Source organism: Fukomys damarensis, unplaced genomic scaffold (genome assembly GCF_012274545.1).
Source record: "Fukomys damarensis isolate Sample0158 unplaced genomic scaffold, DMR_v1.0_HiC HiC_scaffold_23, whole genome shotgun sequence".
NCBI lineage: Eukaryota > Metazoa > Chordata > Mammalia > Rodentia > Bathyergidae > Fukomys > Fukomys damarensis.
In genome coordinates this window covers 1,395,780-1,407,862 of record NW_022900935.1, presented here as the reverse complement: position 1 = coordinate 1,407,862, position 12,083 = coordinate 1,395,780, and the positions used below count along the sequence as shown (strand labels likewise).

At 54.2% G+C, this 12,083-nt stretch overlaps 1 protein-coding gene across 4 annotated transcripts in view; it reads right to left on the bottom strand.

Moving 5' to 3' along the window:
• Positions 1–8,172, bottom strand: part of LOC109117743 — an 11,124-nt gene extending 2,952 nt beyond the window's left edge. Inside the window, exons 1-2 of one of the 4 annotated variants that reach the window (XM_019206099.2) lie at positions 7,860–8,172; positions 6,287–6,529 (exon numbers count right to left, since the gene is read on the bottom strand). In XM_019206099.2, the coding sequence (XP_019061644.1) occupies positions 6,287–6,529; positions 7,860–7,908 (292 nt within the window). In that variant the 5' untranslated portion in view covers positions 7,909–8,172. Of the gene's footprint in view, positions 1–33; positions 1,831–2,777; positions 3,295–6,286; positions 6,694–7,859 lie in introns of those variants that run through there. The other 3 variants (XR_002025049.2, XR_002025048.2, XM_019206098.2) reach the window with 3 other exon arrangements.
• Positions 8,173–12,083: the final 3,911 nt, after the last annotated feature.

Sequence of the window (12,083 nt, the reverse complement as noted above, 5' to 3'; positions counted from 1 at the left end):
AAAAAAAAAAAAAAAAAAAAAAAAAAAAAAAAAAAAACACACAGAAAAAGAAGACACAACTGTTCAGTATTGTGTATTTTTTATCCTGAAACATAATGTATTAAAGGGCTTTTTTATTTGTTTTGGTTCTGGCTTTTGAACCCAGGGTCTCAGAACGCTCCACTCTCCAGCCTGAATTAGTTAATTAATTAATTAATTAACTTATTTCTCCCCCTCCCACTGTTTCGGGCATTGAACTCAAGACCTTGCACTTGCCAGGCACTCACAGCGCCACTGAGCTAAATCCCCGGCCCTTGAATATTTTATTTTCTAATATCCGCTTAGACAGAACCTCGCTGTAGGACAAAGTCTCTGTGTTTCCCCTATTTTCACGCACACTTTACTTGGGTCTCCTACGCTGCTTCGTTTGTGGCTCCCTAGGAATGGAATATGAGAATCCTAGGGAGTAAACAAAGGGAAAAATATGTTTTCCAAAATCCCAGGGGATTCTAATATATCTGCTTCGTGGAGCTTTGCCCACCTGCTGGGCACCCTGAGGTAGAACTTGAAATACAGTCGGGGAACAGAAGACGTTTCCTTAATAAACCACCTGGTTGACTTGATGGCGCAAGTGGATCAGTTGCTGGCCAGAGCCTCTGTCACAAAAATGTGACTTGCTTGAGAGGTCCGAGAGAAATATTAAAAGTTTTAAAAGATTTATGTCTCCTTTCAAAAAATGAAAAAGTAAGCACGGTATCTATTACACTGCGAAAATTAAAGCCGCTTGTGCAAATACCACACTGGATTTATTTTTCCTAACCATTGGCTGTAGTTTTGCCATTTGAAGAAACAAGGCCAACTTTTCTTGTCTTAGTTTTTTGTGGTAGGTTGTCTGAATTCACTTATCCCTACGCTAAACATTCCTGGTCCCCGCTTTCTGCATCTGCTCAATAAATACTTTGATGGGCGGAGTTGACTATGAAAGGAGAATTCAAAAGATGGAAATGTTGAGCTGCGTGGGGTCGGTGCACAGACCGACCCAGCTGGCCGGGAGGGAAGGCCAGAGGGGTTCAAGCAAGTCAAGGAGACCCCGTCCCAAAGAGCGGGCGATGGGGGGCTCAGCCGTAGAGCACCTGCCTGCCCAGGCCAGAAATGCACACACGCGCGCGCACGCACACACACACACGCGCACACACGCCAACACACGCGCGCACAGCTCACAAAGGAAGCCCAGGATAGGACTGCGCGTGCTCCTGGGCGGTGAGGTGCTTGCCCAGCAAGTGTGGGACCCTGGGGTTCAGTCACCAGTACCAAACAAAACTAGAGCAGAAGCTGGTAAGGACCACACAGCTGGGGGGTTGAATTACAGAGGAGTTTGTTTGCTTTTTTTGGTTTGTCTCACTGTGTTGCCCGGGCCGACCTGACCTCCTGGGCTCAAGTGACCGCCCCCAGCCTGTCCGTAGCTAACTGGAGCGGCAGGCATTGGTTTCCTTCCTTCCCTCCTCCTCCCTGCCCCCATCTTGTCCGCAGTACTTAGGGTTGAACCAGACCTTTCACCCACAACCCCCTGCCCTCCCCGCTCTTTTTAAAGGAAGGGAAGGTTATTTCGCCTCTCCGTTTGTGCAGGGTTCAGTCCCCAGTCAGCTGGCTCCGAGGCGGGGAGGCAGGGCCGCATGGCAGCAGGACAGTCTTTTCTTTTTCCAAGTCTTGACGGGGTGTGGATGTGTCCCTAGCTGGGCTGGAGTTTGTGCGTCCGCTATCCTAGGCCCCTGCAGTGCTGGGACTACGGGTGGGGGCCGCTACTTCCAACTACTGTTGCAGGGAAAGGAACTCCAACGTGTTTCTGCAGTGCTGATGGAGAAGGAGATTGTGTCAGTGGGACTGCAAGACTGTAGGGATTGGCTTTAGACAGGAGTACAAATAGTTCCCCCAGTGAAGGACTGGAAGACGACATATGTTTATCTTTTATTATTATTGCCGGGATTTGGCTCAGTGGTTCTGCCACCTGCCATTATTTTTATTTATTTTTTATTTTTTGAGACAGGGTCTCACTATGTACTTGAGACTGACCTGGAACTCACTGTGTAGCCCAGGCTGGTCTCAAACTCACAGCAATCCTCCTGCCTCAGCCTCCCGAGTGCTGGGATGACAGGCGTGCGCCACCACGCCCAGCAGAATAAACTCTTAGACATCTGAGAGTTCTTTAATCCCTTCCAAGGAGGCGTAGCCTCAGTACACCACACTAATCTATTTGGTCTTCACAAATACTACAGGACTGACTGGACCAATGTTCTGGCTGATGCAAGTAACGAGGAGGGCCAGGGATTCAGTTCGCTGGTGCTTCACCTGCCTTATAAGCATAAGGTCCTGAGTCCGATCCCCAGGACCAAAATAAGTCAATAAATAAAAATAACAAGGAAAAAAACTCAGAGCATTCCCATGCACTGCAAGGCAAACGTAATACACTTGACTGCTTAAATTGGAAGGCGGTTTCCTCTCTGCTGGGCTTGTACTCTCAGAGAAGCCCTTACCTTTGGTCCTGCAGCGACTCAACTCCTGGCCTCATTTTCGCATTTTTCATCATTGTCATTAGAGGCTAAGAAAAGACACTGCAAACCCCTGGGGTTCCCATATGTGTTTTAAGTATCGCGACATGGGGGTTCTTAATTAGGCCACCAGCGCCGTTTTGGGGGCAACCGGGCGCCAGCCCTTCCAGGATTAATTAGAAGACAATGCTCAGTTCTCAGCAGACTTGCAAAGCCATCGTCTCCAGGCCCGGGATAGACAGCGTCTCCTACCTTGTGAAGTCGGAAGCTCCGGCTGTGGTTTCCTAATTAGCCCACCAGACTCGCAGGCCTGGCGGTGAAGCCGACCGTTTTGCCTCGGGGATCTGTGCTCCCTCCGTGAAATCCGGCCGTCACCGTCCCGGCGGGACCACAGGACCGTCTGTAGCCCACTTCTGGCTCGGGTGGAGAGGTGGGGCCGCCTGGCCTGTAACCTACTTTGCCAGGCTGCTTCTGTAAACAGCCCGCCTGGTCACACCCACCAAGTGTGTCTGCCCGGCTCGTCTTACACAGGGTACTTTTTCCTCCGAGGGATCTCCAAGTCTTTTTTTGCAAACATTAATTAGACTCTGTAAGTGCCTCGTGGATACCGAGCTCTGAACTCCACTAGGCAACCCCAAATTAAGGGGCTGGACGCTCCCGTTTGGACCAGGGATGGATCCAGGCCAGGAGCCACCTACTTAACACAGGCCCCTGAGCCGGGCGTGGCGGCGGCACACGCCTGTAATCCCAGCACTCGGGAGGCTGAGGCAGGAGGATCCTTGTGATTTCGAGACCAGCCTGGGCTACACAGTGAGTTCCATCCAGGTCAGTCTCAACTACACAGTGAGAGACCCTGTCTCAAAAGACAAAAACAAAAACAAAAACAAAAAAGACTTTATCAGAAAACAAAAAATAAGAAAAATACAGGAACTGTTCTGGAAACTGCATCCTTCCGATTCTGTCTCCCCTTTAGCCCCTCCGTGCTGGGGACTGAACCTAGGGCCCACGCGTGACATTCCCAGCCTTCCTTCCAGTTTCTGTGGGGAGGGCCCTGTATATGTGGTACTGGGACCTTAGGAGACGCCTGCCCCGCCCCACCCTGGTCGTCCTCACAGAACAGGACTGGATCTCTGCAGCTGCCCTGTTTAACGCAGCTATGAGCCGCCGGTGCCCTTTGCAATGTGGGGCTAGGCCGTCAGTGTCAAATACAGTTGGATTTGTTTTTGCTTTTTGGGACAGGATCTCACTGTGTAGTCCAGGCTGACCTTGACCTTGTGCAATCCTCCTGCCTCTGCCTCCCAAGCGTTGGAATACCGACGTGCACCACCACGCCCAGTTCAGAGCCGGGACCTTACGGGAAGCTGGCTGCTGGCCCGTGTCAGAGTCAGGCCTGGCGGGTGTAGACCACAGCAGAGGGGGGACGTGGACCTGACTGACCAGGCGCTGGATAAGTGCGGGGAGTTTTTCCAGCAGGCTCTTGTAATTTCGTGCTTTGGGATTCAGCTCTTGCCTACTGTTATTTAGAGTAAGAGAATCACAAAACTTAACCTCAACTCGGTCTCTTCCTCCTCTGGGAAGAGGCTGTGGAGAGTGAGGTCGGCTGACCCTGAGGGCGACTCCAGGGCGGCCTGCCACCGAGCTGTGCCCAGCCCCACAGTGCTGGGTACGGTCCCTTCACCCCTTCCCTGAGGCAGAACCTGAGGCTCAGGCCGCATCCCGTGCGGGCTGCAGTCCCCACTCCCCGCTGGTCTCCACGCAGCCGCTGCTCATCAGAAGAAACTGCCCGGCCCGGACACCGTTTGGGGGCACAGGCTCCGGTGGCACCGGGAAAGGAAGCGGGGAGCAGGGAGGTGAGGGAGGCCGGGCTGAGGCCAGGAACCCCAGGAGGACAGCGGCCGCAGCTGTCCGCGTCCCGGTCCCTCCCTCCGCCCCTTCTCCGACCTGTGGTGCTGCAGCGCTCGCCCTGGCTACACAGGGCCCTGGGCCCATCCCAGCACCGCCCGGAAAGGAAACAAAGAGTTCCTCAAACTGTCCCTGCCCCCCTGCTGCGCACTGGCTGGGCCCTGTCAGTGCAGCCCGAGAGACAGGACTGGGGACCTCCGGGCCATACCCCACACCAGCCCTGCTTCTCCTGTGCTGTGAACGTGAACCCTGCTGGGTTCACAGATTTGGGGGGTGGGATAGAGTCTCGCCTTGAGCTCACAGCGATCCTCCTGCCTCTGCCTCCTGAGTGCTGGGATTACAGGCGTGCGCCACCGTCACGCCTGGCTGGAAGCAACCTCGCGTAACACGTGGACCACGGGGTCTGCTCTGCGTTGTTTGCCAGTACAAATGACACCCAGTCCCCACCACCCGAGTGCCACGGATAACTAAGAGAGGCATGACCCACGGAAAGGACGGGGGAGCCCAGAGCAGACAGCCATGCTGACCCGGGGCATGATGGGAGTGATGTTGCCAGGGACTGGCGGGCGGGGGGATCCCTGACACTTTCAGGAAGAAACTGGGGATATTTTGCTACATTAAAAAAAAATCAATCCAGATGGCAAATATGAAAACAAAGCTTTAAAACATTTGGGGAAGCCAGTGTACGCCTATAATCCCAGCACTATAGGAGGCTGAGGCAAGAGGGTTGCAAGTTCAAGCCCAGCCTGGTCAACTTAGTGAGTCCCTGTCTCAAAATAAAAAACAAAAGAGGACTGGGGATGGAGCTCAGCAGGCCCCGGACTCGATCCATATTACTGGAAACAAGCAAACAAAACTTTTAGAAACATATTGGAGGTGACTGTTACACAAGCTGAAGGTAAACAAAGGTTTCTTGCTTTCTTTTTGTTGCACTGGGAATAGAATCCAGGACCTTTGCACTGAGCTGCATTCCCAGCCCTTTTTGTCTTTGATGGTCAGATAGTGCCTTGCTAAATTGCCTGGGTTCAGACTTGCAGTCCTCCTGCCTCATCCTCCCAGAGTGCTGAGATTACAGCTGTGCCCATGCCCTGCTTTTTTTTTTTTTTCTGTTGTTGTTTGTTTGTTTTTAAGCAGGGGCTTGCTATGTTGCCCAGGCTGTTCTGGGTCTTCCGGGCTCAGGGGATCTTTCCGCCTCAGCCTCCCTAGTGAGTGGCTGGGACTTGACTATGGAGGCAGGCACCACTGACTGCACCGGGCTATAACACCATTCTTACGACAACAAAAAGAAAGGACCACTAAACACAGCGTCGAGAGTAGTACTTTGCTCTGGTGAGGACGCAGGCACTGGCGCACAGAAACACACATTTTCGGGAATGCTGTCACTCCTGAATCTGGGGGTGCCACACACATGGCTTTATACACGCTGGAACTGTGCCTCGGGGCCTATAGCATGGCTTAGTGGTAGCGCGCTGGCTGAGCTCTCTTGAGTCTTGGGTTTGATCCCTCCGCCCCCCAAGATAATCACCCTGAGGCTGGGGCTTGTGTTTGTGCCTGGACAGAGCAGGGAATTTCACTCGGTTTCTGAGGTCCCCTTAGGTGCAGGCTGACAGAGGAGGTGCAGGAAGGTGCAGACCAAAGGCCCGCACTGTACAACCCAAGGGCCACGAAATAAAATCTCCCCCAAAGTCGTCTCTGCTACAGAGTCAACACCATCAGAGATGGAGTATGTAGGGCTGAGGATGTAGCTCAGCGGCACTGCGCCTGCCTGGCAAGTGCAAGGTCCTGAGTTCAATCCCCGGTATGGAAAGAAAACAAACAAACACAAAAGAAAATTCACTTGACCAAAATGTATGGCTTACCGGGTGCCTGGCGGTGGAGAAGGCCGCGGGGAAGATTCGTGCGCTTATGCCACAGTTTAGAGGGGAATTCAGCAGACGAGGGAACGAGGAACGAGGTGATTTCTGATAGAGAAATGGACACGACTACGCGTGGCGTGATGTAACCGAAGGCGAAACGGCAGTCCGTGCCCAGTGCCCCAGGCGCCGGCCCAAGGAGACCCAGGCAATGACTGTTCCGTGAGCGCAAGATCCTGAGTTTGATCCCTGGTACAGTGAAAGAAGGAAAGAAAGAAGGAAAGAAAGAAGTCTCCACACAGATTCCCACAGCGGCTGCCCGAGTCTGCGCTCCCACCGGCAGTGGAGCGGGGTTCCTTTCTCCCCACAGCCGCTCCAGCATTTGTTATGGGTTAATTTGTTTGTTTCATTCTTTTCTTTCTGGTACCAGGGATGGAACTCAGGACCTTGCTCCTGAGCTAAGTCCCGGCCCCTGGTTGGTTTCTTGGTGCGATCACCTATGGACTTTATTCTTCCTCCTCTCAGACTTTCACCCTCTTGCCTGAAATGAGCTGCTTTTCCCTCTCGTGTAAAACATCCGCGTCTGAGTGCCGGACACCAAAGCCAGGCCAGAGCACTCCAGATGTGGAGCCCAGTCTGCTGTGGACATCACAGCAGTGAGCAAAGCCACGTCTTCTGCAGAAGGGTGAGAGTTTCCAGAAATCGTGTTCAGACAGACATTTCTGCCGGGAGCCCCGAGTCCGGCCTTGTAACTCTTCTGCTTGTGAGGCTATGGCCTTGGGCTTTTTGGTCCTGGGGAATCGAACTCGGGTTCTTGAGCTTGCGTCTCCCAGCCCTGCTTCCTGCCTTCTCCTCTTCCTCTGTGGCCCATCCAGACCCACCTGCCCTCTCTGGGCCGTGGCCGGCTGGAGGTCACACACTTACCCCGGGGAGGTCTCAGGCCTGTTTCCCAGGACTCCTTCTCCTCCTGAACTCAAATTTTGTTTTATTATCTTTACTATTTTGTTTTGTTTTCTTGGTAGGGATCTCACTATGTAGTGGCTGGCCTCAAATTCAACAGGTGATCCTCCTGCCTCAGCCTCCTGAGTGCAGGGATTATAGGCGTGTGCCACCACATCCAGCCTAGTATGTGCTTAATTTAAAGAATCTGCATGGGAAAATGGATGTATATTGAGCATATACTCCTAAGTGAAATAAATAAGTCACACGTGTAAATACCAAATAGTTTCTCTGGTGTGAAAAACTGTAATAGTACATAAGATCCTAATGAGATAACTGACAATGTGAAATAGGAAGTAAAGGGCTAAAGGTGTAGGGAAAGTGGGAAGGGTAGGGGAAAGGGAATAAGGGAAAAGAAAAATATGAGAAAACGAAAAGATGGAAATAAAGTGTCTGTAAATGGGGAGGAGAGGAGGGGGTGAAGGGAGGGCAGGGACAAGGGGAAAAAATGAGAACCAAGACCTGTCACGTAGAGGGACAACATCCCAGTGATGAATGTAACTGTACTGTGTACCTAAAATGGACCAATAAACTAAAAAAATAAAGAATCTGGACAACACAAAGGTGGTGAAGGACTTACCACGTCCTGAGTTCGATTCCCAGTACCCTGGCGGGGCATAGCCGGGCATGGTGGTGCACACCTGTGATCCCGCACTCGGGAGGCCGGGGCAGGGCCACCGCTATGAGTTTGAGGCCAGCCTGGGCTGCACGGTGAGACCCTGTCTCAAACAAAGACAATACAACAGGAACACATGATTCCTTTTCATTAAATAAATAATTCAAATAGTTAAATAAGCAACCCACCCATGGAACTGGATGTGAGTGGTTGAATTTGATCACAGTAAGCCTCATATATCTGTTCTTTAGCTTTCTAAGAGAGGGTCTCACTATGCAGTCCAGGCTGGCCTTGAACTTGTTATGTATCTCAAGCTGGCTCAAACTTGCGATCCTCCTGCCTCAGCCTTCCGGGTGCTGGGACTGCCGGTGTGCACCGCACCTGGCACAATGCCCCTTTTCTAGAGCCTTCTTAGCCCTCTGCAGACACATGTGGCTGGGACAGAGGAGACTGGAATTTCTCCAAGGCCGCTGTCTGTGTCAGTCAAGTATTCTGTGAGACTCTCAGTTAAAACGTGTTCTAAATCTCCCGGAAGTCCAGGGACGGAGCCTCCCCCAGCCTCTGCCAGCCCCAGCCCTCCGTCCCTCTCCTCCCCGCTAGCTGACACCCAGCGGGCCTCGGACCCTGTCCCCTTGCTGCCCGAAGCCCTCACTCTACCTCTTCTGGGAAGGTCTTTCTCCGTGTCCACTGCTCCCCGCCTGCGCAGCCCTGGAAATACCACACTGGAAATAGCACACGACCTGCCGGCCTTGTCCCTTCATTTTATTTTTATTTTTTTGGCACCAGGGATCGAACTCAGGACCTCGCACTTGAGAGGCAGGCGGCGGCACGCTGAGCTAAATCCCCAGCCCCATATTTTTATTATTTTTGGAACAGGGTTTGAGTCCAAGCTGACCTTGAACTTGCTATGTGGTCCAGGTCAGCCTCAAATGTGAGATCCTCCTGCTTCAGCCTCCTGAGAGCTGGGGTTACATGCGTCTCTTTTTCTTTTTTGCAATGCTGGGGATGGAACCTAGGGCCTTGTGTACGGTAGGCAAGCGCTCTAGCACTGAGTTGGACCCTCAGTCCCTGCCTTTAACTCTAAACACCGGCCTGAGTGCCATCCCAGCCGGTGCTGTTACCGCCCTCCGGTGACTGCTACTCTTCTCCTCTACAGGAGAGGACAGTGCTCCTGCCTTCTCCTGCGCTGTCACTGCCTAGCACCTGGCGTGTCACAGTACTGTGTCGTCGGTGCTGCCCCTGGTCCCTTCCCTGGCCGCCTCGGCCAGGCAGCCCGGGCCATATCTGATCGCTCCTGGAGAGAGCGGGGGACACGGAATGTGGCCGAGCCGTTCACAGCTTCCCGCTGCCCTTGCCCAGGACAGGATCCACCCAGGTGGCCTGGGGCAGGATGGAAATGTCCGAGGCCTGGACAGGGCGCAGGAGTCTGGGGCCCAGGGCACGCGCTGCCACCCGGCTTCCTGCCTGGCCCTTGCCTGTGGGACCCTGATATGGTTCTTTGCTTCCCTTCTCCTCCTTGGTGGGGTTTGCTGGGCGGTCAGGCTTCGCTGCCCGCTCCTGTGCCCCATCCATGTTACGCTGCGTGTGGCTCAGACAGCAGCACCCAGGACGCCCACACCTGCCGCACACACCGACCCCGCTCTCCGGGCTTAGCCTGGACCCCAGTGTCTCCATCGCCCGCCTCTCTGACCCGCCAGTGGGCGTCCCCAGTGTAGACTGTTTCCCCTTCTCTCTGCCCTGTTAGACTGAACTCTGTGCTCAGGGCAGAGATGGGCATTGCGGAGAGGTCAATGAGCCAGCACTTTAGGAGGCTGAGGCAGGAGGATCTCAAATTCAAGTCCTGCCTGGACCACTTAGTGAGACTCCCGTCTCAAAATCAAAAGTAGGGCCGGGGATTTAGCTCAGAGGTTCTGCCACCTGCCTTGCAAGCTCAAGGGCCAAGTTTGATCCCCGGTATTAAAAAAAAAAAAAAAACATTAAAAATAAATAAAAAGTAAAAGGGGCTGGGAAAGTAGCTCCACGGTAGAGTGCCTGTGGGTTTGATTCCCGGCTCCACAAGAGAAAAAGAGGAGGAAGGAAGGACGGAGGGAAGCGGGGAAAGTGGGTGACTACCCCAGAGGCTCCTGAGACTCACAGCCCTGGAGGGCTCTGCCGGCTGTCCTGACCCCCGCCTGGCCCCCGCCTGGCCCTCTGCGTGACCCCCGTCGGCTTCTGTGCTGCTCCCGTTGGTTCCTCTCTCTGGGCCAGAGGTTTGCCAGATCCCACCGGCCTTAAAGGACGAGTCCAAGATCCCCGGGCTGCCGGGTGCTCTGGCCCACACCTGTAGCCCCAGCACTCGGGAGGCTGAGGCAGGAGGATCGCTGCGAGGCCCGCCTGGACCGTAGTGAGACCCTGTCTCAAAAAACAAAAAAACAGAAAGCTTTCAGGGCTGTACTGTGTCGCCCAGAGGAACATTTGCTACGTTTACAGATGAGGAAAAACCTCCACCCACTCTAGCGAAGGTCACCTGATCCTGTCCTCCAGGATGACTCAGCTGCTGACGGTAACACCTGAGCTCCCAGGGACGCCAGCCTCTGTCCCCGCCCTCTACTGCCCGGCTGCACTCCAGGCCTAGAACAAGCGGGGTCCTTGTGTGGAGGGCAGCGGCCCCCGTCAGCCCCTGCCCTGCTCCAGACTCGCCTGATGGCCTCTCCCAGCCTCGTGTCCCCAGCTCAGGGTGCAGCACCCCCTCCCCGTAAACGGGGGTCTCACTAGGTAGCCTAGGCTGACCTCAAATTCAAGATCCTCCTGCCTCAGCCTCCTGTGTGAGCCAGGTTTATCCCACTACTTTGTTAAATAATAAACATGTATTATTCAGGAATAACTTCGGATGTACTTAGGACATTGGCCAGGATCAGCTCTCCCTCTCTGGGCTTGGTGTCACCTCCACAGCCTCTCCACCAGTGTCCTGCTCTGTCGGGAATCCAGCACTGGAAACCTCACCGAGTGAACGCAGACGCTGTAAATGTGATGGCACAATGATTCTGTCCTCTCAGGGTTAGGGGTAGGGACAGTGGGGGCCCCGTCCTGTCCAGGAGGCATGGGGTGAAGGTGCAGGACCCGCTCCATCCGGAGCCGGAAGCCGCTCTGCTGGGCTCCCGCACCCCCTGGGAGTGAGGGGACCCTGGACAGAGCACAGGCTCCCGAGCACCCTGCCCCAAGTGTCACCCTGACCCAGAAGCCCTGGATCCAGGAGAGCTCCCCACCCTGCCACTCCCCAGCACAAACACCCTTCCCGAGCCGGGCCTGGCCCAGGCCCACCTCTGCGATCCCAGCACCCAGGAGTCTGAGACAGCAGGATCACTGTGAGTCACCGCCAGCCTGGGCTACGTAGTGAGTTCAGGGACAACCTGATCTACCTAGAAAAAAACTACAAAGTAAAAACAATGCAATAAACTATTTTACTGATCTGAAAAGCAAACACACATTTTTTTGTTTTGTTTTGATTTTGAGACAGGGTCTCACTACGTAGTCGAGGCTGACCTGGAACTCACTATGTAGCCAGGCTGGTCTCGAACTCATGGTGATCCTCCTGCCTCAGCCTCCCGAGTGCAGGTGTGCGCCACCACGCCAGGCCACAAAAACACAATTTTAAAGCAGGGAGCCAGGTGGGCATTAAGCCCAGCTCAAAGGGCGGCCAGCAAGAAAACTGACGTCCACATGCAGAGGAGGTGAAACTGGTTTTTCCCCAGAGGGAGAGGGGAACCAGATAACAGGCAGGACAGGACTTGGCGGCTACAGAACTTACAGAGCTCACGGTCAAGGAAAGGCCCGACCCGGGCAGCCCAGAACGGGGCGCTGAGAGGACGGTGGAGCCGCCCTCCCTGACATGAGGGGAACCCCGGGCTGCAGCTCCTCTCTGCGCGACGCAGGCTGGGAAACCACAGCTCAGTTACACGCAGGAAGCCTGCGGTCTACGTGCAGAACGTTTTTTAAAGGCACTGGGGACTGAACCCAGGACCCGCACACCGAGCTACCTCCCCAGCCCTTTTAAAGACGGTCTCAGTAAGTCACCAAATCACTACGGCTGGGCTCGATCGAACTTGTGATCCTCCTGCCTCAGCCTCCCAGCGGGCTGGAGATCCGCCGCGCCCTTCGCTTCTCTGTGACCCCTGCCGGGCTCGGAGCGTGGGAACCGGGCCCACGGCG